The following is a 24,225-nucleotide window of genomic DNA, read 5'->3' as shown; positions in this document are numbered from 1 at the left end:
GATGTGGGATCGACAATCGTTGGAGAATTGGAGATGTGCGGGGTCAGTATAGGGTCCACTGATAAGCCAGGTATGGATGGTCTCGTCACAACGAGGACTTAAGAGCTATTCGTAAGAGAAGCTAAAACTTCTACATAACTGCTATTAGCATTCTAGTGAGCTGCCTTCATTTGTTGTCTGCGTTACACATCACGGTATGTGTTGTCGTCCTGGCCTCTTCAACTCATTATCCGGGGTAACGGAGCAATCCAGCGGCTTCCCGAATTTTGAGACCACGCCAAACTCGGGACCCATTGTAATATGCTTCCGCAAGCTAAATTTGTCTTGGTTCTCGAATATGATTGCTTGATATGGCCGCTGGCGGTTCGCTATTGAAGGAACCATCCATAGTATGTTGCAGGGTGGCGCCGTTACCCCGCCATTGAACACCATGAGGTGGGTGGGCTTGGATTCGGGACCTCTCGTATTAGCAGTGATGAAATCTTAGGCATTTTGAGTACCGGAATCGCATGGTATCGCCTTGGATGCTATTGTCGGCGACCGTCAATATTTTGGATACTATATGAACGGGCCTTTCCCGAGTTGCAACAATCACAGATCGCGGGAATATATACCGTTCACAATGCACACATAGTAGTAACGTTCAATGTCGATCCCCGGGGGGCAGATTGATGAGTGCCAATTCCAGAAAAATTCCCTTCGGATGACCGTACAGATCAGAAAATAGCTAAAAAGATCGAAAGCAAACCTGGAACCACTGGGTCAAATGTATGTCGGGTACAAGGTACTATTTCTTCGTGATTTAAAATATTCGACTAGCAGCATCCGCTAAGTGCTAGCCTCATTTAGCAAAAGCTAGTCCAGTTCTTCAACAAGATCCGATATGGTGTAGTGGCTAACATCGCCGTCTCTCACACGGCAGCCGGGGGTTCGATTCCCCCTATCGGAGCTCAAATTTCCTTTTTTGCTTTTGCTTACCCTTTGTGCCTCTCCATGTGCCAACACCAATTACTGCGCAAATATATATCTATCTATATATTTTTTGTCTTTTTTTCACCTCTTTTCGGTCCATTTGTACTCCTTGAAGTCCTTGGCTGCATGCTGTCCTGTAAATCCTCGAAACATAGAACCACTGCTCGGAGCTGAGAAGTTCTCACATCCATCCCGCTGGTTGATTGCAGAGCGAAGTGTGTGTCACTGTGGATGGATAAGCGGCCACCTGGTTGCATTGCATGTGCATGTTGCTAAGTTGCATGCATGCCGTATTTCCGCGGACCTCTTTTGACTTGAGTTAACTATTCAGCATCGGAAAGTCGTGAAAGAACGGGCTGGTAGCGTCATATTATATCGACTACCGGACAGGTATGCTTGGCCCATACCGATTTAGCCTTACAGCTTATCACAATCTAAGAACTACTTATCTATATCTCTTGTCCCCACCATTCCAGAATCATCCCCACCACATGTGCAGATAGTAGACTTTATAGCCGGCAGCTAAACCTTCGGGATGTTGCCTGGAGGCTAGCCGGGGTTCAAGGCCTGACCGCAGTTCTTGCGCCGAGACCCCCGGGTAATTGATATATGTAATGGCTTATCGGTTCGATAGAATTCGAATTAACTGTTGTCATCCGAACGCGCATATCATCTTCTTGCATTGCAATTCTTGAAGATGAGCATAGTTGAGGTGCCGGTGACGGAGGTTAACTGGCCATCTATCTTCTTCATCAATCGGCTATATTGATCCACACTACCAATGATATCATATTGTCTTGCTGTTAGCATTGGTTCAACTTGTATACTAAACACATCAAACACATCATTTTAGTATCTGCTCACCGTTATTTAATTCTTCTCATCCATCCTCCATCGGGTGATCCATGGTGAAGGAGGTGGGGCAGTGGTCCGATATCGTCGGCGCGGCGATGATTCATACTATTTTGCCTGATTGGGTTAAGCGGCACGCCCAATGGACCCCCCGCACTGACTGGGCGTAACCGGAATAAGGCAAGCGTTGTCAATGGAAGGGCGTGCAGGCGCGCAGTGATCCAGTTTTCTCCCTCGTCCCCTTCAGTTCTTACGACTACGCTGCCTTCCTCCTGCCGTTGTTCATGGACTAGGTCAATCATCGGCCAAGCCGACTGGACCCGAACACGATGGCTATGCATGAGTCTCACCCTTGGAAAGCTGCTAGTGCTAGCAGTTGAGCAGTTGCCCCCTCCCAAAGGCTAGGTCCACGATAGATATTCCTACTGGACGAATGGAACCTGCTAGCATCAGTGCCGGCAGGGTTCTCCGTTCCGGTATGCTTTTGGTACCCCAGACGAAAAACATAGTCTACCTTGGATCCTGGCTTCCTCCGCTGCCCTCTTGCCTATCCTAAGTCTTGGTCCTCCATCTCTTTGCCATAACTCACTCTGTTCCTTGTGTCCCAACCTTGGATGAGATTACTTCCGTGTATCATCCTGTAACCATAAATTGGAAACCCCCGTTCATCATAGATTCGAGCACTATCAGGTATTCCAGACAAGAATGGAGTACTTCGATTTCGATGAAGCCTCATATGGTTCCAACGTGCGCGAAGATGATGTTGCCTCGGACAATCTCGAGTTCGACGAGAATGAGGCCGCTGAAAACTACAACGCCATATTTCAGGAACAGAGCCTAGAATTTCCCAACGACCTACCGGAGCAAGATACCGGTAAATTGGACAACGGCGTCTATCCCATGAGTCGCGCCGAGGAGCCATGCGACTTTTGCAGGCACATGAATCTGGATTGTTTTGTCGCGAAGAGTGGAGTGATGCGTCAGAATGGCTGTACTTGCTGCATTTCGCTTTACCGTGAATGCAGCTTCACCCACGCTACAGCACCTGGCAAGTTCTTGGACACCTTACATCCGATTTCCGAGAATACCTACATTCATACCGGTGGTTTGACCGGAAAGAAGGCGCTCAAATCGTTGTCCTTCATCGCTGAAGATGATGGCCGAGCGAGAAAAAGCAATTCACGACTGGCGCGGGAAGCGGTCCGCATCCTCAAAGCATGGCTTCAGGAACATTGGGAGCACCCCTATCCAACTGAGCAGGAAAAAGACGAGTTACAGCAACGCACAGGTCTGAAGAGGATGCAAATCTCCAACTGGCTTGCTAATGCTCGGAGACGTGGTAAAGTTCCTCCCGGGCCGCGCAACTCGTCGGCGACGGGCGCAATCAACATTCCCGGACAAAAAGGCGTGGACGTCACTTACATGACACCCATGGAGCGTTGGAAACACTCGCCCCCTGAAAACGAACCCGCTGCCACATCTGATATTCTGCGAGCCCTGGTCACGACCGACCTGAATCATGACCGACAGCGCGCATCCAGACCAGGTCACGTGCGTTCCCTTTCCCGGAAGACTGGGTCTAGCAATGACTCAAGCCATGCCAACTCCAATTTGTTCCATGCCCCCTCGGTCAGTAGTCAGGAAACAAGTCGATCAGCCACTCGTTCCTCTATATCAGACCTTTCCTTTGCCTCTGCTTTCTCCCACCGATCCTCTCTCGGCTCCTTCGGCTCTATGGAGCGGAAGGAACGCCGTCGCCGGCGCAAGCCCTCACTTCCCGTCAACACCTTCAACCAACAAAAGGCACGCAATGCTCGCATATACCAGTGCACTTTCTGCACCGACTGTTTCCAAACAAAGTATGACTGGCAACGCCACGAGAAGTCACTACACTTGGCTCTTGAAAAGTGGACTTGCTCGCCATTGGGGGGCGTGGCCTTCATAGATGGCGCCAACCGTTGTGTATTCTGCATGGCTGTTGATCCCAACAACGATCATTTAGAATCACACAACTACAGTACCTGCCAAGAGAAGACACCCGCAGAGCGATCTTTTTACCGGAAGGATCATCTCAACCAGCACTTGAGATTGATGCACAACGTCAAGTTTGACTCAGCCATGAACGCCTGGAGGAGCACTCTGACAGAATTCAAATCTCGATGTGGCTTCTGCGGGTTGAGTCTAACAACTTGGAAAGACCGGGTTGACCATTTGGCTTCCCATTTCAAGAATGGCAGTACCATGGCGCAGTGGCAGGGCGATTGGGGGTTTGAACCCTTCATCCAGGGTCTGGTCGAGAATGCAATGCCACCGTATCTCATTGGAGGCGAGCAGAAGACTCTGAATCCTTTCAAGCCACCCAATGCTGCGCAAACAGCTGGTCTTCTCCATTCAGAAGATGTGAATTGTTATAGGCGCCTGCAGCGTGAACTCACCGCATATATTCACAGCCAGAGGGCCATCGGCATCATTCCAACGGATCGTATGATACAGGACGAAGGCCGGCGAATCATATATGGAAGCGACGACCCGTGGAATCAAACGTGCGCCGATAATTCAACTTGGCTTAGTCTTCTGAAGCGAGACGCAGGTCTCGAAGTTCTCCCAGGGTCAGAGCACATTCAACTTTCTGACTTGGGTATGCGACCGCCATTTGCTGCTGCTGACGGCCTCAAACAGCCCCCAGCCGAAACCAGCATGCTATCCAGCCCTCTCTACCCCCGACAGGGCACATTCAGTCCCGTGACCCCAAACTCTGGGCTCCAGAGCCCCGCCTTTATGGGGCACGGTCGGTCTTCCTTTGCCGCCAGTGCTCCTGGGAGCTCCACTGGCAGCTATGCCGAAAGTTCTGGCTTTCTCCCGTCTCGGCCCTATTCCAGGTTGTCGGCTGACGTGGGGAGTAGCCTGTCTGCTGGCATGGCGTCCCTCAACACGCCTCTGAGCGGATCTGTTGACCAATTCGTGCAAATGGGGTTCGATCCCGAGTTCTTACAACAACTGAATGAACGGTATGATGAGTTGCCGTTGGACGATATGCAGGGATTGTGTTTTGAAGAGAGTAATAGGCGTGAGGGCGAAGCTGGACAACATCAAGCAGACCCAACTGGAAAGTCTCTGCCTTTCTCTGCCCCTGTCTCGGCCCCAATAGCTATTCCTGGTATGCGGAGCTCCGAGGTCTTTATGTCTGATACGGGTCCCAACGAGGAGCTTGCACCAACGACGGATCTGGGATATCCAGGCATGCATGAGGGCTGAGAGCAAATAGATTGTTGATTGATGAGGAAGTCGGGGTTGTATATATGCGGCAGGTGTGGACAGTCTATGACTGATTGGGTCATGAGGTCAAAAGTATTTTGTTCTCCGATTTGTTTATGTGGAGAGATGGCTTTGTTTGGAGAACTTTCTCGCCCTTCTTCAACTGGAGACACTCATTTTATGGGACGGGAAAGCGAGCATGTACAGGAGACAGCTATAGTTAATATACCCATCTTTGGACTCTACTCGAATGCTCCTTGCGTACACCCGAAAGGCGTAGTATATTTAGTAGTTCTGTCACAGGGCGTAGAACAACACGAATGATCCGATTGGCTGGCTCGTCCACGCCACTTAATCATGGAACCGCCCGAGTCACAGGCCTAGAATGGGTGCCTTATCGGAGGGGCCAACAAACGGCGGACCGTTTGACATGTGAAAGCCGCTGGCTGAAGTTTGCGCCGGAACTTTTTCTCTCACGCCATGCGCTCAAGCAGGTCTCTGCTTATGTTTCATCCCGCTATGTGCTTCGGCCGACGGTTGGACATTCTCTAACTTTCTGAAACACCAGGAAGTCTATCTGGTCGTTCGTGGGCGCTGTTGCCGTTCTCTGCGTCAGACATACGCTGCCAGCAGCACTGTCTCATGGTTCACCCCTCATCGTTGTTTATATTCGTACTTGTATAGCTTCCTACCTTCGAAAGATGGATGGGATCGACGATTTGACAGCACTAAGCGATACGATGGTCTACCGTCACGTTCTCACGGTCTTTTCTCCTGTTATCCCGGCCTCTCTCCGACGGCGGATCACTAGTTTATACCCATCAACGCATCGACCCGTGAGGTTGGAGGCCAGCGATAGCGCCAGCGCCAAAGAAAATACAGCTGGGGAGGCCGGAGGTGACTCGATGGTCTCAATGCGACAATCTTCCGAGCCAGGAGGGCTGGAGTATGTGGCATCACTGCCTGATCTTTCGTCTGGGCCCACCTTTCAGCGCCCCAGTACCGCAAGCAGTGCTAGCAATGGACTGGAATCATGCTTCTCGTCTGTCGCCGAGAAGTCACAAGAACTCAGCGATATCTCTAGTATTCGAAGCAGTAGATCTAGCGATGTCTTTAGTCCAGTGGCTCCGAAATACGAAGCGGAATCCGGACTGCGATGGAATCGGATAGCGCCTGGTGCGTCTTGCCGCCTGTTTTTGTCTTCGTTAAATTTTAGGACAGAAGAGATTCCTAGTACTAGTCTGGCTGACAATATCCCAGCACTCAATCTCCTACAAAATGCCTGTCATGAAGCGCAGCAGCGGCAGTGCGACAGTCGCTTGGCTCGGATGTTGTACGTCGATGCCCTAGGCTACCTCCTCGATGGCCTCCCCGACGACATGAGCAGCCAAGAAACTATGATAATTCGGGATAACCTTCCTGCTGGAGTCAAGGGATCCTTGGCTGCGCCTTCCGTGACTGATCCATCCGCGGCAGGGCTTCACAGTCTGCTTGCAGAGGAAAATTCTCTACCCGAGCGATCTTACCTTCATCGACTGCTGTCGTCCACTATCGTCTACTTCTTCATAATGCTGCAATTCCTCATGCCATACGTCAAAATCCTCGTGTGTCATCTGTACCAATATGAGCGATCCCATCGGATTACGGAACGTGCCGTGACAAAGGTTCTGGTTGCGGCTGATAACTTTGGTAAAAGAGGTATGGTTATAGGGGCTGCAGTTCTGAATTATAACGAAGGAAGAGTGAGCGCAAATTTGATGGACCTTGCAGCCTGGTGGGTGACAAGCATTGCAGGTGGCATTTACGAGGGATTTGCGGAGGGCATGACTATCATGGGAGTCACCCGGTCGCATGTTGAGCTTGGGAAGGCTTTTGTGCAGGCTTCGCGGGGATGAGGTACAATCTGAGCAAACTAGATTGGATGTGCTGTATGTGTATTTTAAACATAGAGATAGACTGTTATAATGTGACATGACTATTGCACAGTGAGTGGCATATTTCCAACATGACTGTCTGTCTCATGCGCAATTGTATACTTTTCCCATGTGAGGTGGAGATGCTGCCATAGAAACCCAGATAACCGCCGGAGATAGCGGACATAAGCACCTCCGACTCTTCGTCTTCGCTCGCCGCACCCCTGAGCATTTCCGACCACCAATTCCAAACACCATGTCGACAACCCGCTTGCCCAACGTCCCTGCGCTTCGGAAACAGCAGCTTCTCCTAGAATTGTGAGTATTGCTTAATACCACTCGATTGACCAAACCGTGGTGTTGACTGTCCCTGCAGCGCAAGCTTGCAACATGCCGCTCCTCCGGGAACTTATATGAGCCTCAGCCCGGGCGATCCAACGCTTTGGTTGGGAGTCATCTTTGTTCGCTCTGGTATGTATTCAATTCCTCTTAACATCTTATGATGATTGCGATCTGACAACTTTGTCTGTATAGGCCCCTATGCCTCCGCCGTCCTCCGCTTCCAGATCCGCTTCCCCACGTCCTATCCCGACATGCCTCCTCTAGTGAACTTCGCCACTGACGTCTTCCATCCCTTGATCGTGCCCCTCACCACATACACATTCAGCACCGGTGCCTCGAGCGAAGATCCTGTCAGCGCAACAGATGAAGAGCGGCTACCCCCTGGCGGGTTCAGTCTGCGGCACGGATTCCCGCACTGGTTCGGCAGGGCGAAGCGAGCTGGATTACAATCTGCCACTCCACCCAGAGAGACCGCTAGTGTGCGTAATTCAAGTGCTACTAGCGAAGGGGTATCCAATACCCTTTGCAGGGAAAGCGTGTCTGGGGATAACGACACCGCCGCTGAACCAACAGAGGATCAGCCAAAAGAAGAGGACGAGAATGTGAACGAGGATGAAGGCGAGGCCGTCGCCCCGTCGCCGGCGGAGAAATCGGTTGAGCCTAGAAAGACTGTGCCTGTATCAGAGCTGCTGGATTACATTCGGTCTACGTTCGATGATGAGACGGTCCTCGATTCTTTACCGCTGGAAGCGGCCGGAAACCCGAGTGCGTGGCATGCGTGGAAGGCTCATCGGAAGGGAAGTACTGCTTCTGCATCGAAGAAGGGGAGCCCGCAGGCGAGGTCCCCGGGAGACTGGCATTGGGATGGGATCTGGGCCAGACGGGTGCAGAACGAGATTGAGGCTAGTAGTTCGGATGCGATGTTGTATGGGAATGCGACGCGGGGAGGAGTCGAGGAGATGGTAATTACTGCTCTTCAAAGTTTGATACTGATCAGGTGCTAATAAGTTCACAGATTCGATTCAGTCGCCTCGACGAAACCACCCTGACGTCGGTCAAAGAGATGATGATTCCGCGCACGGAGGAGGTGCGCGAGTAAACCAATATACCCTTAATAGAACAGATCTGGCTCAGTTGATCTGACCCGATCTCATACCTAATCAAAAAGTCATTTATTGAGGCTGTCATCATGACCCGACCATCCATCGTGCCTGCCTAGTACGTCACATTCGTGGCGGTGTCCCATCCATCCATTTATTTCATCTACTATACTCCGTCCCAATCCCACTACCTCTATCCCCATCCTAACAGCATCTTACCACCTCCTACTCCTTCAATCACCAATCCATACCTTCCACAATAGATCATATTATACCATAATCCAATATGTCTAGCTGGTATTCGCAATACAAATCATCCATCACCGTCATCCTCTTAGTCCTCGTCCCCATTGTCGTCATCTGCAGCATCCTCGCCATCGCCCTCCTGTGCTCGGAATTCTGGAGCTCCCGCAAATCAGTCACTTGGGTGTTCTGGATCAAGCCGCAGAACCGTCAGAAGGGGAAACGAAACTCCCAGCCGGATCTCGAACGGGGTCGGAATCCGCCTGCTTACCAGGAGCCGCTGCGCAGACAGGAGGAAAATTGATTGACTTCTGTTTGGAGGTCGAATTCTATGATCGAAGGTGGTTGGTTGGGTGGTGGTTCTGGATATTGACTGTCGTGGTGTTGGTCAAGTGATATGAAGATCGACGGCTTGGTTCTGGATCTCGTGGAGAGATTTTGAGGGTATGCTCGATGTAACGGGTAGCCTTTTGGAGCATCGTATCTGGATGATTGTGGACGTGGGACAATTATTCTATTCAGTCATGAATGGCCTGCTTACGTGAAGCGTTGCTCGACAGAGACATTTGGCTGAGATGACACCGATGCAAACTGTTGGAAAGCTTCGACTGATCCCGTTTTGAAACATCTACACACGGTGTGGTTTGGGCTCACGATGGCGCAACCTGGTCGATGGCACGAGGAGGATTTCATATGCTAGGACTATACAAGAGGATTGGCGTTTTACATGTGGCTGCCACTAGATATGTGATAAGTCAGAGGCAGGCTACATTGCTTAGGGTGTATGTATTCCGCCTGTAAGGGCAGTACAGGAGTTATGGCGTTTAGTCTCATATTAGCAGTTTGCTGTTTCACAAGCGGGGACTCAATGTGCTCTTTATGCTATCACTTCATTTCCGGTCTCTTAGATCGAGGCAGGATTATATGACTTACTTCCAATACTTCCATTCAACCTATACATTTAAGTTCATATAAGACGCTATAATGGCATAAAAGGGTATCACAAGTTCATAATCCATCTATACAACTTCACCCTTAACCTCACCCTCATCCCCATTCCATACTCCATCCTCCACAAAATTCCTCAACCTCGGCGCACCCTCATCACCACTACTACCTTTCTCACGATGACCCCACACCGGCTCCCCATCATCATCAAACTCCGCCCACTGAAAAAACCCACACCCCTTCTTCCCCGGCGCAAACCCAGCATAGCACATCCACATATACCTCCCCCGATTTCCCCTCTTCCTTTGCACACACCTCAAAACCGTATGCTCCCCGCACCGACAACGGGGCGTATACCGCGGATGCAACGACTCGCGATACCACCGATAGGTGATATTTATCCTCGCCGTACCGGAGACAGGATGCGGAATAACAGTCCTAGCAGGGACAATGGCATGTTTCCATTCTTCTTGCATCTCTGCATGCATGATGAGGAGGGAGTTGTGGGGGAGGTGGATAGAGATTTGGCCTCCATCATCACCATTGTTTTCGTCCTCATTGTCGGTGTCAACAGGGAGAATCTTCCTGACGCGAAACTCCCTCTCCACGCCTAGACTCAAGCTCCCGATGACGGGTCTCGGGCCGAGATACGTCAGTTCATCGGAGTGCCAGCCTACGCTTTCAGTGGGACCAGCGTAGCAGTTCACGAATGCGGCGTTGGGGGTCCATTCCAGTGGTGACTGGAAGGGCAGTTTGGGGCCCCGGGCTTTGATCTGTTCGTTTACGGTGTGTTGGACTTTGGCGGCGACGGTGCGCATGTGCGGGGTGATTTGCCGGACGTTGGAGCGGTAGGTGCCGCCGTAAGTATATTCCGAGGTGTGGGAGTGGTGGTCTTCTGGCGTGGAGACGTAAGTGCTGGCTGAATGGGGGCTTTGGACTGTTCGGTCGAACAGTTGGAAGTGGGGTCTGGTGAAGTGTGGGGATTCGGACAGGAGTTCGGTGAGGAGGTCATTTGCGAGTGATGGGGGGAGGAAGTTGTGGATTAGGGTGCAGGGAGTGTGAGTGGCGATGGAGGAAGGGGAATAGAGGTGGAGGGTTTGGCCTTTCTTTGTGAGAGGTCTGGTGATGGTGGTCGGGGAAGTTGATGGTAAGCATGTTTGGATGGCTGGGGTTCCTGGGACGGTTTTTGCGCGTTTCTTGGACGGAGAGGCAGAGCCAAATTGGATTTGGGTTTGAGTTTGAGCTTTAATAGTGCATGAGGCTGTTTCCACGCAGCCATTGCTCGAAACCAAGATTTCCATCAGCGTATCCAGGGTCATGGTTGGGAAGAGTGACATCAAGAGGGCCAATTTCAGGTCGGTGGAGTCTTCGTCAGTGGTTGTTGGTGGTGGAGGGCTCCTGGGCCTCTTCCGGGAGACGAAGCGATCCATGGAGAGGATCTCCAGGTCGAGCTGGAAGCCATGAGTGAAGTGGAAGTGGAAGCTGGGGATGGATGTTGAAGGTTTATTTGAAGGTTTGCTGCAACTGGAATCGATATCCTTATCGCCACGTGATTGCTCTCAAAGTGGCCAATCAGCGCACTACGTCATAGTTCGAAGACGATGGATTGATTTGATGGGGATTTCACTTTTGCTGCCATCATCTGGAAGAGTGAGTGCAAGTTATGCGCTTAATGAAGGCTTCTGAAAGCACGACTACTGCTATTTCGTGACCCCAAGAGAGCCAGACATAAGATTTCCAGCAATTGACGGTGATAATGCAGCCTCAGGAGGAACACGAAGTGATTATTGTGGGAGCAGGTATGGTGCCTCTTTACATGCCATTGTCTGTATTGAAAGGGATGCTTACTCGCGATATTCAGGGCTTGCTGGCCTTGCAGCGGCAAAGACATATCTTGAGCTGTCGCCGGAAACAGATCTATTAATGCTTGAAGCGGTATTCTATCCCGCACCAACAGTCTATGCAGTTGTCCACTGATTTGCATTGACAGCGCTCGGCTGTGGGCGGCGTATGGGCAGAAAATAGCTATGAATGCCTCCATACCAACAATCTCTACGGAACCTACGAGTTATCGAGTTTCTCGCTTGATCCAACAAAATATGATGTCCAACCGGAAGCTCCCATCCCTGGATATGTTCTCAAGCAGTATTTCAGTGACTTCATTGATCATTTTGACCTTCGACGACGGACTCGATTTAACACACGTGTACATACAGTTAGAAAAGAAGATGGGTTCTGGGAGGTTCACACCGGCTCGGTGCTTTACAAGTGCAGCAAGCTCATCATGAGCCCCGGACTGTGCTCGACTGCGAATGAATTCCCAATCCCGGGGCAGCAGAATTTTGGGAGACCTATCATGAATCACTCTCAGCTCGGAACCAAGGGCGCTCTGTTGGCAAATGACCCAGCTGTAAAGTCGGTGACGGTTATCGGGGCTTCAAAGTATGGGTATGATGCCGTGTATCTTATGGCCTCTCATGGTAAACGTGTGGAATGGATCATTCGCAAGTCCGGAGGGGGTGCCGTCTGGATGGCATTGCCGTGGCTTTGGTTTGGACCCTGGCGATTAAAGTTGGAGGGCTTAACAACCACTAGAATAATCACCTGGTTCAGCCCTTGCATCTGGGGAAACTGTGATGGATTTGGATGGGTGCGGGGGCTGCTCCATGGAACAGCGCTAGGCAGGTGGCTAGTGCATTTATTTTGGAATAAACTAAATGGGGATGCCATTGAGGCCGATGGCTACCGGAAAGAAGCTGCGTTGAAGGATCTGGAACCAGATGGAAGGCAGGATCCCTAACAACCAGATTTCACGACTTATGACTAACGTTGGGTCATAGTTTGTTTTGGACCGGTCGTCTGGGAGTTCTCAATTACCCCACGAATATCTATGACTATGTTCGATCAGGGCAAGTGAGCGTAAACAGAAAGGATATATCGCATCTTTCAGAAGGCGAAGTCAACTTTACTGATGGTACAGTCATAAAAACCGATGCTCTCATTAGAATAACCGGATGGAAGCTAGCCCCAGGCATTAATTATGAGCCCGAGGGACTGGTTTCCAGTCTCGGGATTCCCACTAGGGATCCCTTCAGAGACCGAAAAGCCTGGGATCGTTTCGACCGCGCCGCTGATGAAGAGATACTTGATCGGTTTCCAGCTTTGCGTCACCAACCAGCTGTGAAGACGCTGTACAAGCCCAGGCTTAGTCCATTCCGGCTTTATCGTGGCATTGCGTCTCCGGAAATGACAGCCAAAGGCGACCAGTCCATCGCATTTTTAGGAATGCTCAATGGGACAAGCAATGCCCTTTTAATTGAGGTGCAGGCTCTCTGGACATATGCTTATCTCAACAACCAGGTCCCAATTGATCGATCGAAGGTGTATTATCAGACAGCATTGACAAGTCGATATGGAAGACACCGGCATCCATGTGGTTTCGCGAGCTGGTATCCAGAGACGATATTCGATGCGATTCCGTATTCGGACATGCTATTGATGGACTTGGGGATTAACAGATGGAGGAAGAGAAGCTGGTTGCGGGAAGTTTTTGAAGACTATACAGTGCATGATTACCGAGGGATCAATCAGGAGTGGAAGCAGCAACACAAGATACTCTCCTGACCTACTTTGAATTTCTTTGTGAGTAACACAAGCCAGCATACACGAAATTGCAAGTATTATCTCAAACATAATCGTATGATGAAGATCCAACCTCGTCTCTTGAACCAAAGTACACCACTGACGCCAAATATGCTCCTGACCCACGAACCCAGTAGTATACACATTATATCATACAATAAAATATCACACCCAATTCCCCAATGATCCTCGCTATCCCAATTCCCCCCACCTCCCACCCCCCAAATACACTTCCCCTTCACGATGATACTTCCTCAACCCCCCTGCCCCCCTCAACCCATCAAACACCTCTACAACAGCCTGCAAAGCCACCCACATCCAGCCCGGAAACCCTTCATCGGCCGGATTCGAATCCCTCCGTCTAATATCAGGAAAGTTCTCCTCCACCATAATAACCGGACACTCTCCTCCATTTCCCTTCCCATCCACCAGCCTCCCAAACCTCTCCAAAACACCCTTATCAACAACCAAACAAACCCTCAACCTCACAGGCAACTCCACCGCCGGCAACGCCAAATCCACCCTCTTCCAATCGTGAAACACCCGCCTTATCTCCTCCACGCTTTTATCTCCATATAGCCTCTCCCCGCTGAAGACCTTCGCCGCGTAGCTGGATTCCAACAGTCGGATTTGGGAAGAGTTCCCGGGCAGAACGCGCCGGATGGCGTCGTGGATTTCGGCGTTTAGGGATTGGAAAAAGCTGGAGAGAAATTTGTTGGAGGCGGGTGTGTAGGTTGTTAGGTAGATTATTGGACCCCAGGTTAGGGTGAGGAAGTCGCGAGAGGGACTGGGTGGAAGGGAGCGGAGACCCGGTTGGGAGGCTGTGTGGTAGAGTTCGCTGTGGAGGAAGGTGGAGGCTGGGGTGGGATCTTTGTCTTCTTTGGTTTTCATTTTGGGAGGGGGTGGTGCGTGGGAGATGATGGGTTGTAGTTTGTGTATGGCTTCATGGTGGATTAATTAATTACTTAATTGATTGATTAATTGATTTGGTGGATAGAAATAATCTGATCGATAGTGGGATGAGTGGATGGAGAATAATGTGGGAGTGGCGTCAGTGTGACATGCACGACATGGGAGCTGTGTTTTGTTGACATCCGTTTTGGGAAAGTATAGATTTACTACTCTGTAGAGGAGTTGATTATCTCGCTTGTGATTAGTAGATTATCGGGGTATGTGATTATTCGCATATAAGGACTCATTGCAGCAGTAGAAGTCACATAACTGAGATTTGCTCAGTATAAAAGGTCCTCCGTGCGTACAACGGGTGATGCCGCTTTGGTGACTTGGAGCAACAAAGTACCTGTCAGGTCGCTTGCTGATTCATATTTACAGCCATGGCTATTTAATTTGAACTGTTCACTATTTTCCTAAATTCTGGACAAAAACAGTATATTGTAGACTATGTCTATCCACAAGGTTATTGAAGAGGGCAAGTTCAAAGAGACAGACGAATGGCGGCAGGACTTACCGACCACCGGGTAGGTACTAAATGAATACATCCATTTTCACGTCTTTGTTTACTGAGCATGGTGGAGCGACAACAAAGCCATAATAGCTTCAATAAGATCCTTAAATTCTCTGTATTCTATAGTACAAACACATGTATCCGAGTTCTTGTAGATGCCGTTGTTAATCCTCTAAACTCTAAAGATGCTGAGGCACTAGGAAGTTCCCAAGGGTAGATAATAGTCTCATGAAGCATTAGTCGATACTATAAGTCGAGGATTAAATTAGAGTGCTGAGGCTTAGAAATTCCAAGATATCCATGAGATCTTAGGGGATGAGAACATACTCTCTTTTTGAAGACTAGGAGAACCTGCCTTGATCTTCGTCCAGAATCAACGGGCTGTGCCAGTGAACTTTGCTGAGGATATCTTCCTCACCGTCACTGGTGAAATCCGCTTCAACATCGTGAATATGAGATGATCCGAGCGCACTAGGCCATATGATATCTTACATGTCTGGTGTCGTGTGTTAGCACAGCGAATTCGCGGCGGCTTCGCATATGAGGCGCTCACCACCTGGTGAACTCCATCTTCCATGGAGCAGTACTACATCTCAGTAAATCGTTAGGGACAGACACGAATGCTCAGAGTAAAGGCTACAGCGAGTTGCAGTTTTTTTTTTCCCTTTCTTTCCCCGGGATTGAATGGTAAAGGAAAGGATCCCATTCACATTGCTTGTTTTGTTGTGCAACCACGGCTGTAAATCAACTTAATATGCATCCTCTGGGTTAATTGAGCTGCAAGAGGCTGCCTACGCAGATGATTTACCGTCTGAAGCAATATATAATGGCCCTGAACGTCGTCGAATATTCAGATCTCGCAGAAATACAGGAAACAAAGCATGCTGCAGACGCAGGAATGATCGTTACGACTGCTAAACACAAATGGATAACATATACTATATCATTATAAATGAGTGTTACAATGGCTCACCAGATTATTACGAGTTACAATCCCATCCTCATTCTTCAACCACATCCTAGTACTACTTCCTACTTGATGGTTCCCTTCGAGACCGCTTGAGTAAATATTACTGCTGTCATCCTTGACGTCTTGGCTCTCGCCTTTGCTCTCGTCGCTCTCGTCGTCGCTCTCGTCGTCGCTCTCGTCGTCGCTCTCGTCGTCGCTCTCGTCGTCGCTCACGTCTGCGCTCACGTCTTCGCCTTTGTTTTCCTTCGTCCTTGTCTTCTCCCGTGACTTCGCTCTCATTGTCAGAGCCATTCATCTCGTTCCGATCAGCGGTCTCCGGTGGAGGTGGTGTAACCAGCGGCTCGTAAAACAGTGTCCCCTCTGTGTAGAACCATTGGGGGTTATAATACTTGAACTGCTTGGGCATTGGATCTGGATGATCTAAGTACAATCTGTGCTGACCAAGTTCCCTTGCGAGAGCGTCCTCGATAGCCAATGGACCGATGACGAGTATGTCCATGGTACACGTACCCATTGACGACGAACAATTGGCGGAGGAGGAGGAGGAGGAGGAGGAAGAGGAAGAGGAAGGAGACGAAGAAGAAGAGATCTTCGTCACTACTCCTAGACTCTGTTGGAGTTCATCCATTGGCATCACGCCCAGCCAAATCGGATCCTCTTCAACTCTTATGCCGCTTAGTTGACGGTGGGTTTCGGGGTTTAGTTTCGCTAAAGAAATGCCCTGTTTTGATAGAAAATCACTTCGGTTCCATTGTATGGAAAAAGCTAGCGAAGCAAACGTGTCGGGTAATCCGAATGATCGATCAAAGCTTAAAGAATACGTGTCCTGGGCGGGATTGATTTCGACACGGATATCTCTCAGCTAAATCATGTTAGTTAAGCCGGACGAAAAGAGAAAGAGAAATGAAGGAAGGAAGAAAGAGAGGATAAAAAAGAAAACGAATCTCATGTCACGTACCATTCCGAAGCATACAAGCTCTGAGTTCTCTCCCTGAGTGCCCTGCGAATCCTGGCCAGGCCTAATTTGGCATTGCGAAGGAGAATCCTGAACAGGATCTGAGACAAGTGCCTGGTCGAAAGCGCTTGTGGTGCTGGGCAGCCTAGGCATAAGACGAGAAGTTAGACAGGGAAACGATCCCCTCGACAGTAGGTATGCACTCACGGATAGCCTCCTCATAAGTCGGCGGAGGAGGAAGTTCGTCGCCCAATTGACCTTCGTCCAGCTGTGAACCATTTGCTACTTGGTTCACAAATCTGACATATTCGTCTTCATTATCAGTGATAAATAAGGGCATCTCGACAGAAAGGTTTATGATAGATAGTGTCAAATTGTAAGAGGCTCAGGAGGGAAGGAAGGAAATAGACCTCTGGCTGCTCCTATCACACTGGTTATGAGCTGAGACACTACCAGTAACATCAACTTGCGTTGACCTTCAAGCACGTCGAAAGAATGTCTAGAGCCCTGAACTGAACAAGATGATGTGGGTATTCTTATAGCGCAAGAGGGCACTGGATTATTTGGCCTTCCTGGGATCCTCCGTAGGCAAAATACGGGAATATGCTCGATAGATCGGATTGTCTATAGCATTCAGAGTTTCTTTGTTTCACTGAATGAGGATAGTATGTAAAGGGCGACACAGCTTTGTTAGAGAATGATTAACAATGATTGAGAAAAGGGTCTCAAAATCATATTCAGTTCCGACAAAGGTTACTAAGGAAGCTGGTGATTGCCCGGGCAGTCGCATTGAGTTGTGGCTATGTTATTGTGGAGTGAAAGAACTTGAGTAGGGGAAGAAAGAAGGCCGATATCTACCTCTACTACTCAGTATATCGGCACAAACCCACGTTCCGCTAAGTTGGAAGTCAGGTTGGACTTTTAATTTGTGAAATACATACTTGAGGCACATTAAGCGATTATTGGTGTATTGTATAGGCTTCATGGTAAATTGATTGATAGCTGGATGAACTGAAAGAGGAATGTGGGGAATGGCATCAGAGTGATAGATCTATTTGGTAGACAAGCTGTCTATCTCTTGTGCTTAGTTACTATCCTTATTAGTGTAAAAGTTTATCGGTCTCGAGATAGTTGAATAGGATACCAAACTACTACTTCATACAGTTGATCGATGATAGTTAGTCCCATCGCTTGCCAGATACGGTTGCAGCAGCGTTACTGTGCACAGTATAATATGGAGGGAAACACGTGAATGCTGCTCAGTTCGGCTCACTGTGGATTATGTCAGGCTTGCCTATGAAGTGGGCGATTGTCGTTTGAAGAGATGGAAGATTCGATTTATCATCGGGCGGATGCTACTTAGACGGCGTTTTACACCGTACAGGCTGCATACTTTACCTAATAGTGATATTAGTACTATTAGGTCATGTTGATAGAGCAGCTAAACTAAAGAGAAAAGCTATATCTGCTTTAATTTCATATTCTAGAGTATTTCATACAGAATTATGGGGAGTTCCTCTAAGGCCTACAGAGAGCTCTCCAGAGGAGTCCATAGAAAATTCTTAAATAATTCTTAGAAAAGGTCTCAGGAGAGGTCTTAAAAAAGACTGCCTTCTAACTCAATATGGTACATAAATCTTAAACAGTAACTTACCTGTACAGAGATCACCTGATTACAAAGTGCCTTGTATTGCTTGTTCAGCAGGACTCAAAGCACTAATCTAGAATAGGTAAGAGTTTGTAGTCCTATCGATGTAAAGTACCGTGAACTGGTCTTCCCGTCAGCTTATCATTTAGTCTTCTAGTGCTTACACACTCCCTGGTGCGGTTTAGCTTCTGGTTCCGCCCTTGAAATCAATTCAGACAGCAGGAAGGGGGCTCTGGATGATTACAAGTGAATATTCTGGGCACCTCTGCCTCTTTCTCCGCCCAGCATAGCCACAGCCATGTAACCGCCCTGATGATGCCCAACCCAATCATTGTCGTGAGTCGTGATTTTTGCCCAGCCAGAGAGTAATGGTCTAAGTAGCGGTCAGTTAGTTTGCTGCCATGCTTAGGGGGTAAAATCGTAGGCATCCATGATTATGCAGCCATTCCGACATCCAAGTGGACACCATGTCAGTGGCCATATCCTTGTCTTTGCTCAAGAGACTGACGACACATTCGATGTGCTCGTGAAATTCTTTCCAGAATCTTGCCCCTAGCCTACTCTAAAGGGGTGCTCGAGCGTCAGGGGTTTGTTAATAATCTTCCGACGCTGGGTCTTTGATGATCCTACATATTCGGTATGGACAGAGAGGGAAGGGGTTTATTATAGCTTTGCCTACAACCCCTCTTCAGTTCTAGTATGGCGAACAATACTGCATCGCTTCCTACAGAATGCTCCCCCCAGTCAGAGAGACGCGAAAGCCATGGAATGACGCCGCCATTCTCCAAACCTGCGAGCTTCCGCTCTTCCCATCAATATACGCACCCAGCAGGCGTAAACTTCCAGCACGAGTTGATAAAGCCCGACGAAGATCTACAGCGCTATTTGGACTTCCAACTGACGACGCCGAAGTTGAATCGAATCCATCATCTGCTATGGCTCGCTGGCCTCCCACGGGCAGCCCGGCCACTACATCGACAGAAGCTGATGAAGCGTACGATTATCCTCACAGAATCGCCAGATGAGCACCTGGTCTGGAGCCCCGGACAGATCCTCATCAAACCCGTCCCAGAATATCTCCTGGACCACGAGTTTTGGGTGCGGGAGCTCTGTCCTCATCGCGAACTGCACGCCGCGGCGTGTGGGCTGCTTCTCTCTTACGCGTGGCTCATTACTGGATTGATCGATTTCCAACTCGCCAAGGATGAGCGCATTCTTCCCAGTGATGTCACCTGGGATGCATGGACACTGCTAATCCGGCAGTTCCTCGAGTGGATAGACAATAAGAATGATGAAGATAGATGTAGTACTTCCCTGCCCACAGAAAAGGATTATGTTTCCCAGCCCCAGCCTGCAATCATCAACAAGCGCTACGAGTTTGGTGAGTTGCGCCTGAGCCGCCTGAATTCCCTGTACCGATTAGCGCCCGCGACCTTTTCTATCCGCAACCTCGTTTTTGGGTTTCTTCCCAGTTCAACATGGTACCAGGAGTTCTTCGAGCGTAATTTTTCGTGGATCCTGGCGGTTTTGGTATACATGTCAGTACTGTTGTCGGCCATGCAAGTGGGACTGGCGACCGACGCGCTGCAGGGGAATCGGCAGTTTCAGAGGGTTTGCGTCGTCTTCACCTTGGCGTCTATTTTCTTCACAGTGGTTCTGGTGTGGATTATGCTGATGTTATGGATCTTATTGTTTTCTTATCACCTTGGGTTCACAATGATGTACAATAGGCAGATGCAGAGAGAGCGGAGAGCGTATAGAAAAACTGTGTGACTGTCTTAAGGCCAATCATGCCTTAAACGCCCAAATATCGCAGATCTTTGGCGGACAGACCTGCGGTGAATTGAAAAAACAAACAAGTAAGAGCCGAAAGGTGAAGCAATTGAAATGATGTTAAGCAAACCATGATTTGACACAGGCTCAGCCTCGCGAATGCGTGCCTTTGAATCTGGTGATCATGCAGGTGGTCGTGCCCTGCTGCAACTACCGGGTGGCAGTGCCTTAGCTTAGAGAAGTGCGATAAGCGGCTAGAGGATTATTTCTTTCGTTTCTCACCTCAACACTTCACAGTTCGGCGAAGAAGAAATGAAAGGAGAAGATTAGGCGACACCAATATGGATTTTTCCGAAGATATGTCTTTGTGCCCCTTGTCAAAGCGGGTTCCGGAGTTGGGGGACAATGGCATCCACGGCGAGGCCGACTATCCTCAAACCAAGCGGGTCAGGCTTGACGAGCATCTCGTCAGCGCGTCCAGCTCTAATTCGGGCACAGCAACTCCTTGTGATTTTTCTGGTATGGAATATCAGCATCCTGTGCTACAGCAGGACCGTTGTCGCGGCGAACTTCCTCTGCCATATACCCAGGCTACCCGTGAGTGCACATTTGCGATAGACTATACGGAGGAGATAACCACCTCCCACTCCGGCGATCGCGCTTTCTTCTTCTTTTTATTATATAGTTATTCTGTTTTTCTTATTTTACCCTTCTTTCCTTTCTCCGACTATCTCTCACGATGCAAGAACAGGATTTCCAGGACCGCAATGGCAAGTGCTTCAACAGAATCGCTTACCTTCACACCCATTTGAAGTATCTGCCCCACAGGACCTCAATATCAATGACCAGATTTTGCAAAGGATTAAAGGGTATGAGAAAGATCGTATAGTATGTTTTGGAATGGTACGTGATAGGAGACACTATTATTCCTTCCTCCTTTGCTTTCACCCTTGAGGGCTCTTCCATCTACTTGTTGTAGCTGATATGCTGTACGGAGTAGCTGAGAAACATCCAAATCCAAATCAACCACATTCAAGATTCGCAATTTCTATGCTTCGATGAAATCCTAGGGGACAATGAAGTNTTCGCCTCGTTAAATCTCTTCATACAAGATGACCGTTGCGATATCGTATCAAAACAAGGGATTTACATCGCAACGCTGAATAACAAAACCCACCATGCACTCAGCTCTATAAGGTTACCAGAGCCCCCAACCTGGCTGGGTGTGATACCAAAGTTTGAGCTCCAGCAGAGAATAAAATCTGTAGCAGAGTCTTCACCTACTGCTCAGTGGTCGTCGAAGGTGACATGTACAATGTCCGTCCTCGTCATCGGCTCGCCTTCTATCGCGCAGGTCCTGGCAAGGGAACTCGCCCAGCACCATTTATTCCTGCAGCATCCTGACCCGAAGCCAGACCTTGAGTATAATAATCCCCAATACCTGTCCTTGGCGGGAGCGCCGTGTCTCGACCGGCCGATCCTACCGCCTATTTTGGGGATCACTAAGCAGAACGATACAGACGGCCTCGACGTGCTGGGTAAAGAAGATCAAGGCCATGATAATTGCGAATATGATGACGATGATGCTCGAGCGATTCTTGATGATTTTCCGCAGCAGGCTTTGCGAACCGAGATAGACGTCGATAACCGTATTCGAACAATGCTTGAAAGGTGAGTCAGTTTCGTTTTTGATTTTGATCTTCGGAAAAAAATTGAGACTTGTTGTAGGCACCAGCGGGAAGCAGTCGACTTTATCCTATCTCGAGAATCTACCCATTCTCGAACTAAGAGCACACTGTGGCGTCTTGAAAGCTGGACCTGGAAAGAGCACGTGTATGTGTGGAAACCTTCAACTCTAGGCCACAACACACCTATTTACAGGAAAGAATACAGGTATAAGCACATAATTACTGGCGCGAAAAGCCCGGAGCCCGTGGACGTTCGTGGCGGGATTCTTGCGGATGATATGGGTGTGGGAAAAACCCTCAGCATGATCGCCAGCATAGTGACATCCCCACCCTGTGATATAATAACATTGGAGAAACCGGCAGACTTGAAATTGATTAGTGCGAAATCCACGCTTGTTGTCGTGCCTTCTGTTTGTGAGTACCTACAATTTGGTTCAAGCATTCGGGTCTATTCACCACGACTTACTGGGTCTTAGTATTGCTGCACGGTTGGATTGACGAAGTCAGAAAGTAAGAACAATAATTTGGTGATAGCCTTATCTAAGTGAACCCCCTTTTTAACTCTGCAACAGGCACCTCATTCCCGGGGCCCTGAAATATTATAAATATCATGGCCCAGGGCGTTGCATCTCGTTGTCGTCGCCCCCTTCAGATGATATCATTTTCACAACTTATGCCACAGTTGAAGCGGATTTCAGTAGCAGCGGCGGGAACAGTGTACTTAGCAGATTTCTCTGGCACAGGTTGATACTCGATGAAGGTCAGAAACTGTTCTTCCGTGATAATTGCAGGACGCTGATTCATTTTACATAGCTCACGTTATACGAAATGCCTCCACGAAACAGTTCAAGGCGATACAGCAAATTTCGGCCTCGATCCGCTGGTGCATGACAGGGACACCGATACAGAATTCGCTTAAGGATCTCGCATCGCTCGTTCAGTTCCTCCGCATCCCGTACTTGGACAGCGCTGTGGGCTTCCGCAAATACATGACAAAAACGTCGTCTAGATCCGCTCGTAGTGTACACTACCAACCTAATTACGCCAACCTCAAGTGTCTTCTCTCAGCCATCTGCCTGAGACGTAAAATGTCAACGGTATTTCCGGCTCTCGGGGGCACCTTCATCACGTATCGTTCGTCGTTCTCGGAGGCCGAACGCAGAGTCTACGATGAGCTGGTCAAGGCTTACGACAGGCGCCTTAAAGCTGCAACAAACATGCCAACCTCGAAAGGACGAGCAGATAAGCTGATTCTGACAGCTAAATTGCGGTTGCGCATGTTTTGCAACACCGGCCTGAGAAGTGTGTTTCTGGGCGGAAGGGCTGATTTTAATAGTGACGCTCGGAGGTTGTCGTCAGACGAAATAGTCACGCTACTGCAACAGAGTGGTCAAAATACGTGCTCTATCTGTAATATGGAGATACTCACGTTAGATTCGGATGACGATGACGAAGGTAAGAGTACAACGTCCTCGTTGGATTCCTGGCTCTCATTCAGTCGCCACCGTGTGCTGGAATGCCAAACATGTGCTCGTNTAAAGGCAGGTTTCATGGAGGATGAAGAGAGTTCAGATGACATCAAGATTTCAACAGCAATCACAACAACAACAATTCCAACATCCGATGATGAAATGATTGACAATGAGCAGACCATTAGCACTGAGCAAGACTTGCCCTATCCTATTGATTCTCCACAGGCCAACGATGTATATCCTTCAAAATTGGTGACTTTACTCACCGATATACGAAAGCACTATTTGGAGGATAAAAGGTAACTATACCCAAAATACTCGCAGCGCATCTAGTTCTTTTGCCTGTTTTGTATTCCCGTTGCTAAGCAGCTATGCAAAACCAATCAGCATAGTCTTCTCTTTCTGGAGACAAAGTCTCGATGTCTTGGGCGGAATGTTCGACCAAAATAGCATTTCCTTTTGCCGAGTTGACGGCATCATGAGTCCGATGAAACGGCAGACTATGCTCGAGGAGTTCCAGAACAACTCAGCTGTCCGGGTGCTTTTAATGACTATAGGAACGGGTGCGGTAGGGTAAGTTACGATACAAATTCTGTGTTTTTGGTTTCTGGTCTTGCGTGCGCGCTCAGTCCAGTATACCGGTCGATAGAGAGCCCGCGGGCTGACGGAGTTGAACCCAGCTTGAATAACTTGTCCGTCGCTAGCCGGGTTCACATACTGGAACCGCAGTGGAACCCGTCAGTGGAGAGTCAGGCAATTGGACGCGCATTACGTTGGGGCCAGGGAAAGAAGATCTATGTCATTCGATATGTGATGGAGGGGACAGTTGAAAAGGTGAGGCTCCAGAGTTCATCGTATTAGAACGGCAAAGAATGTGTCTGCTTTCTGTCAACCACCAGAGTTGCTTACCCATATATAGATAATTGAGAGCGGTCAATTACGAAAACTGCAGCTCTCATTGGATGAGCGCGAACTACGGTAGAAGGA

The 24,225-nt window shown here is 49.0% G+C and overlaps 9 protein-coding genes and 1 non-coding gene across 10 annotated transcripts; 7 read left to right on the top strand and 3 right to left on the bottom strand.

Annotated features, from left to right (window-relative positions):
• The first annotated feature begins 877 nt into the window (after positions 1-877).
• tRNA-Glu (CTC) lies at positions 878-949 on the top strand. Its single transcript has one exon. It is a non-coding gene; the product is annotated as a tRNA-Glu (tRNA).
• Positions 950-2,529: 1,580 nt separating this feature from the next.
• On the top strand, positions 2,530-5,079 carry An01g13790 (uncharacterized protein; the record flags this gene model as incomplete). Its single annotated transcript, XM_059745469.1, has 1 exon — positions 2,530-5,079. One exon carries the CDS (start codon positions 2,530-2,532, stop codon positions 5,077-5,079), a length of 2,550 nt encoding a protein of 849 aa, XP_059599840.1.
• A 701-nt stretch (positions 5,080-5,780) lies between these two features.
• On the top strand, positions 5,781-6,974 carry An01g13780 (hypothetical protein; the record flags this gene model as incomplete). Its single annotated transcript, XM_001389742.3, has 2 exons — positions 5,781-6,255; positions 6,340-6,974. 2 exons carry the CDS (start codon positions 5,781-5,783, stop codon positions 6,972-6,974), a joined length of 1,110 nt encoding a protein of 369 aa, XP_001389779.1.
• A 274-nt stretch (positions 6,975-7,248) lies between these two features.
• An01g13770 (uncharacterized protein) lies at positions 7,249-8,433 on the top strand (the record flags this gene model as incomplete). The annotated part of the gene is made up of 4 exons (XM_059745459.1): positions 7,249-7,310; positions 7,369-7,463; positions 7,527-8,296; positions 8,350-8,433. The coding sequence occupies 4 exons, from the start codon at positions 7,249-7,251 to the stop codon at positions 8,431-8,433; spliced, it is 1,011 nt and encodes a 336-aa protein (XP_059599839.1).
• A 194-nt stretch (positions 8,434-8,627) lies between these two features.
• On the bottom strand, positions 8,628-9,370 carry An01g13760 (uncharacterized protein; the record flags this gene model as incomplete). The annotated part of the gene is made up of 3 exons (XM_059745450.1): positions 8,628-8,685; positions 8,949-9,161; positions 9,219-9,370. The coding sequence occupies 3 exons, from the start codon at positions 9,368-9,370 to the stop codon at positions 8,628-8,630; spliced, it is 423 nt and encodes a 140-aa protein (XP_059599838.1).
• A 211-nt stretch (positions 9,371-9,581) lies between these two features.
• Positions 9,582-11,055, bottom strand: An01g13750 (uncharacterized protein; the record flags this gene model as incomplete). The annotated part of the gene is made up of 2 exons (XM_001389739.3): positions 9,582-9,630; positions 9,941-11,055. The coding sequence occupies 2 exons, from the start codon at positions 11,053-11,055 to the stop codon at positions 9,582-9,584; spliced, it is 1,164 nt and encodes a 387-aa protein (XP_001389776.3).
• Positions 11,056-11,909: 854 nt separating this feature from the next.
• Positions 11,910-13,249, top strand: An01g13740 (uncharacterized protein; the record flags this gene model as incomplete). Its single annotated transcript, XM_059745443.1, has 2 exons — positions 11,910-12,175; positions 12,466-13,249. The coding sequence occupies 2 exons, from the start codon at positions 11,910-11,912 to the stop codon at positions 13,247-13,249; spliced, it is 1,050 nt and encodes a 349-aa protein (XP_059599837.1).
• A 2,562-nt stretch (positions 13,250-15,811) lies between these two features.
• Positions 15,812-16,997, bottom strand: An01g13730 (uncharacterized protein; the record flags this gene model as incomplete). Its single annotated transcript, XM_059745437.1, has 3 exons — positions 15,812-16,564; positions 16,661-16,758; positions 16,865-16,997. The coding sequence occupies 3 exons, from the start codon at positions 16,995-16,997 to the stop codon at positions 15,812-15,814; spliced, it is 984 nt and encodes a 327-aa protein (XP_059599836.1).
• A 2,007-nt stretch (positions 16,998-19,004) lies between these two features.
• On the top strand, positions 19,005-20,315 carry An01g13720 (uncharacterized protein; the record flags this gene model as incomplete). Its single annotated transcript, XM_059745434.1, has 4 exons — positions 19,005-19,717; positions 19,849-19,981; positions 20,089-20,143; positions 20,230-20,315. 4 exons carry the CDS (start codon positions 19,005-19,007, stop codon positions 20,313-20,315), a joined length of 987 nt encoding a protein of 328 aa, XP_059599835.1.
• A 104-nt stretch (positions 20,316-20,419) lies between these two features.
• An01g13710 (uncharacterized protein) lies at positions 20,420-24,220 on the top strand (the record flags this gene model as incomplete). The annotated part of the gene is given in 12 exon segments (XM_059745427.1): positions 20,420-20,675; positions 20,764-20,981; positions 21,079-21,749; positions 21,807-21,911; positions 21,960-22,180; positions 22,243-22,276; positions 22,339-22,526; positions 22,580-23,221; positions 23,312-23,537; positions 23,626-23,811; positions 23,919-24,072; positions 24,158-24,220. Coding segments are annotated over 12 exon segments (2,964 nt in total).
• Between the last annotated feature and the right edge of the window lie 5 nt (positions 24,221-24,225).

Source organism: Aspergillus niger (genome assembly GCF_000002855.4).
Source record: "Aspergillus niger supercontig An01".
In the NCBI taxonomy this organism is placed as follows: domain Eukaryota; kingdom Fungi; phylum Ascomycota; class Eurotiomycetes; order Eurotiales; family Aspergillaceae; genus Aspergillus; species Aspergillus niger.
The sequence above is the reverse complement of the archived record's forward strand: the minus strand, read 5'-3'. Positions and strand labels throughout refer to the sequence as shown.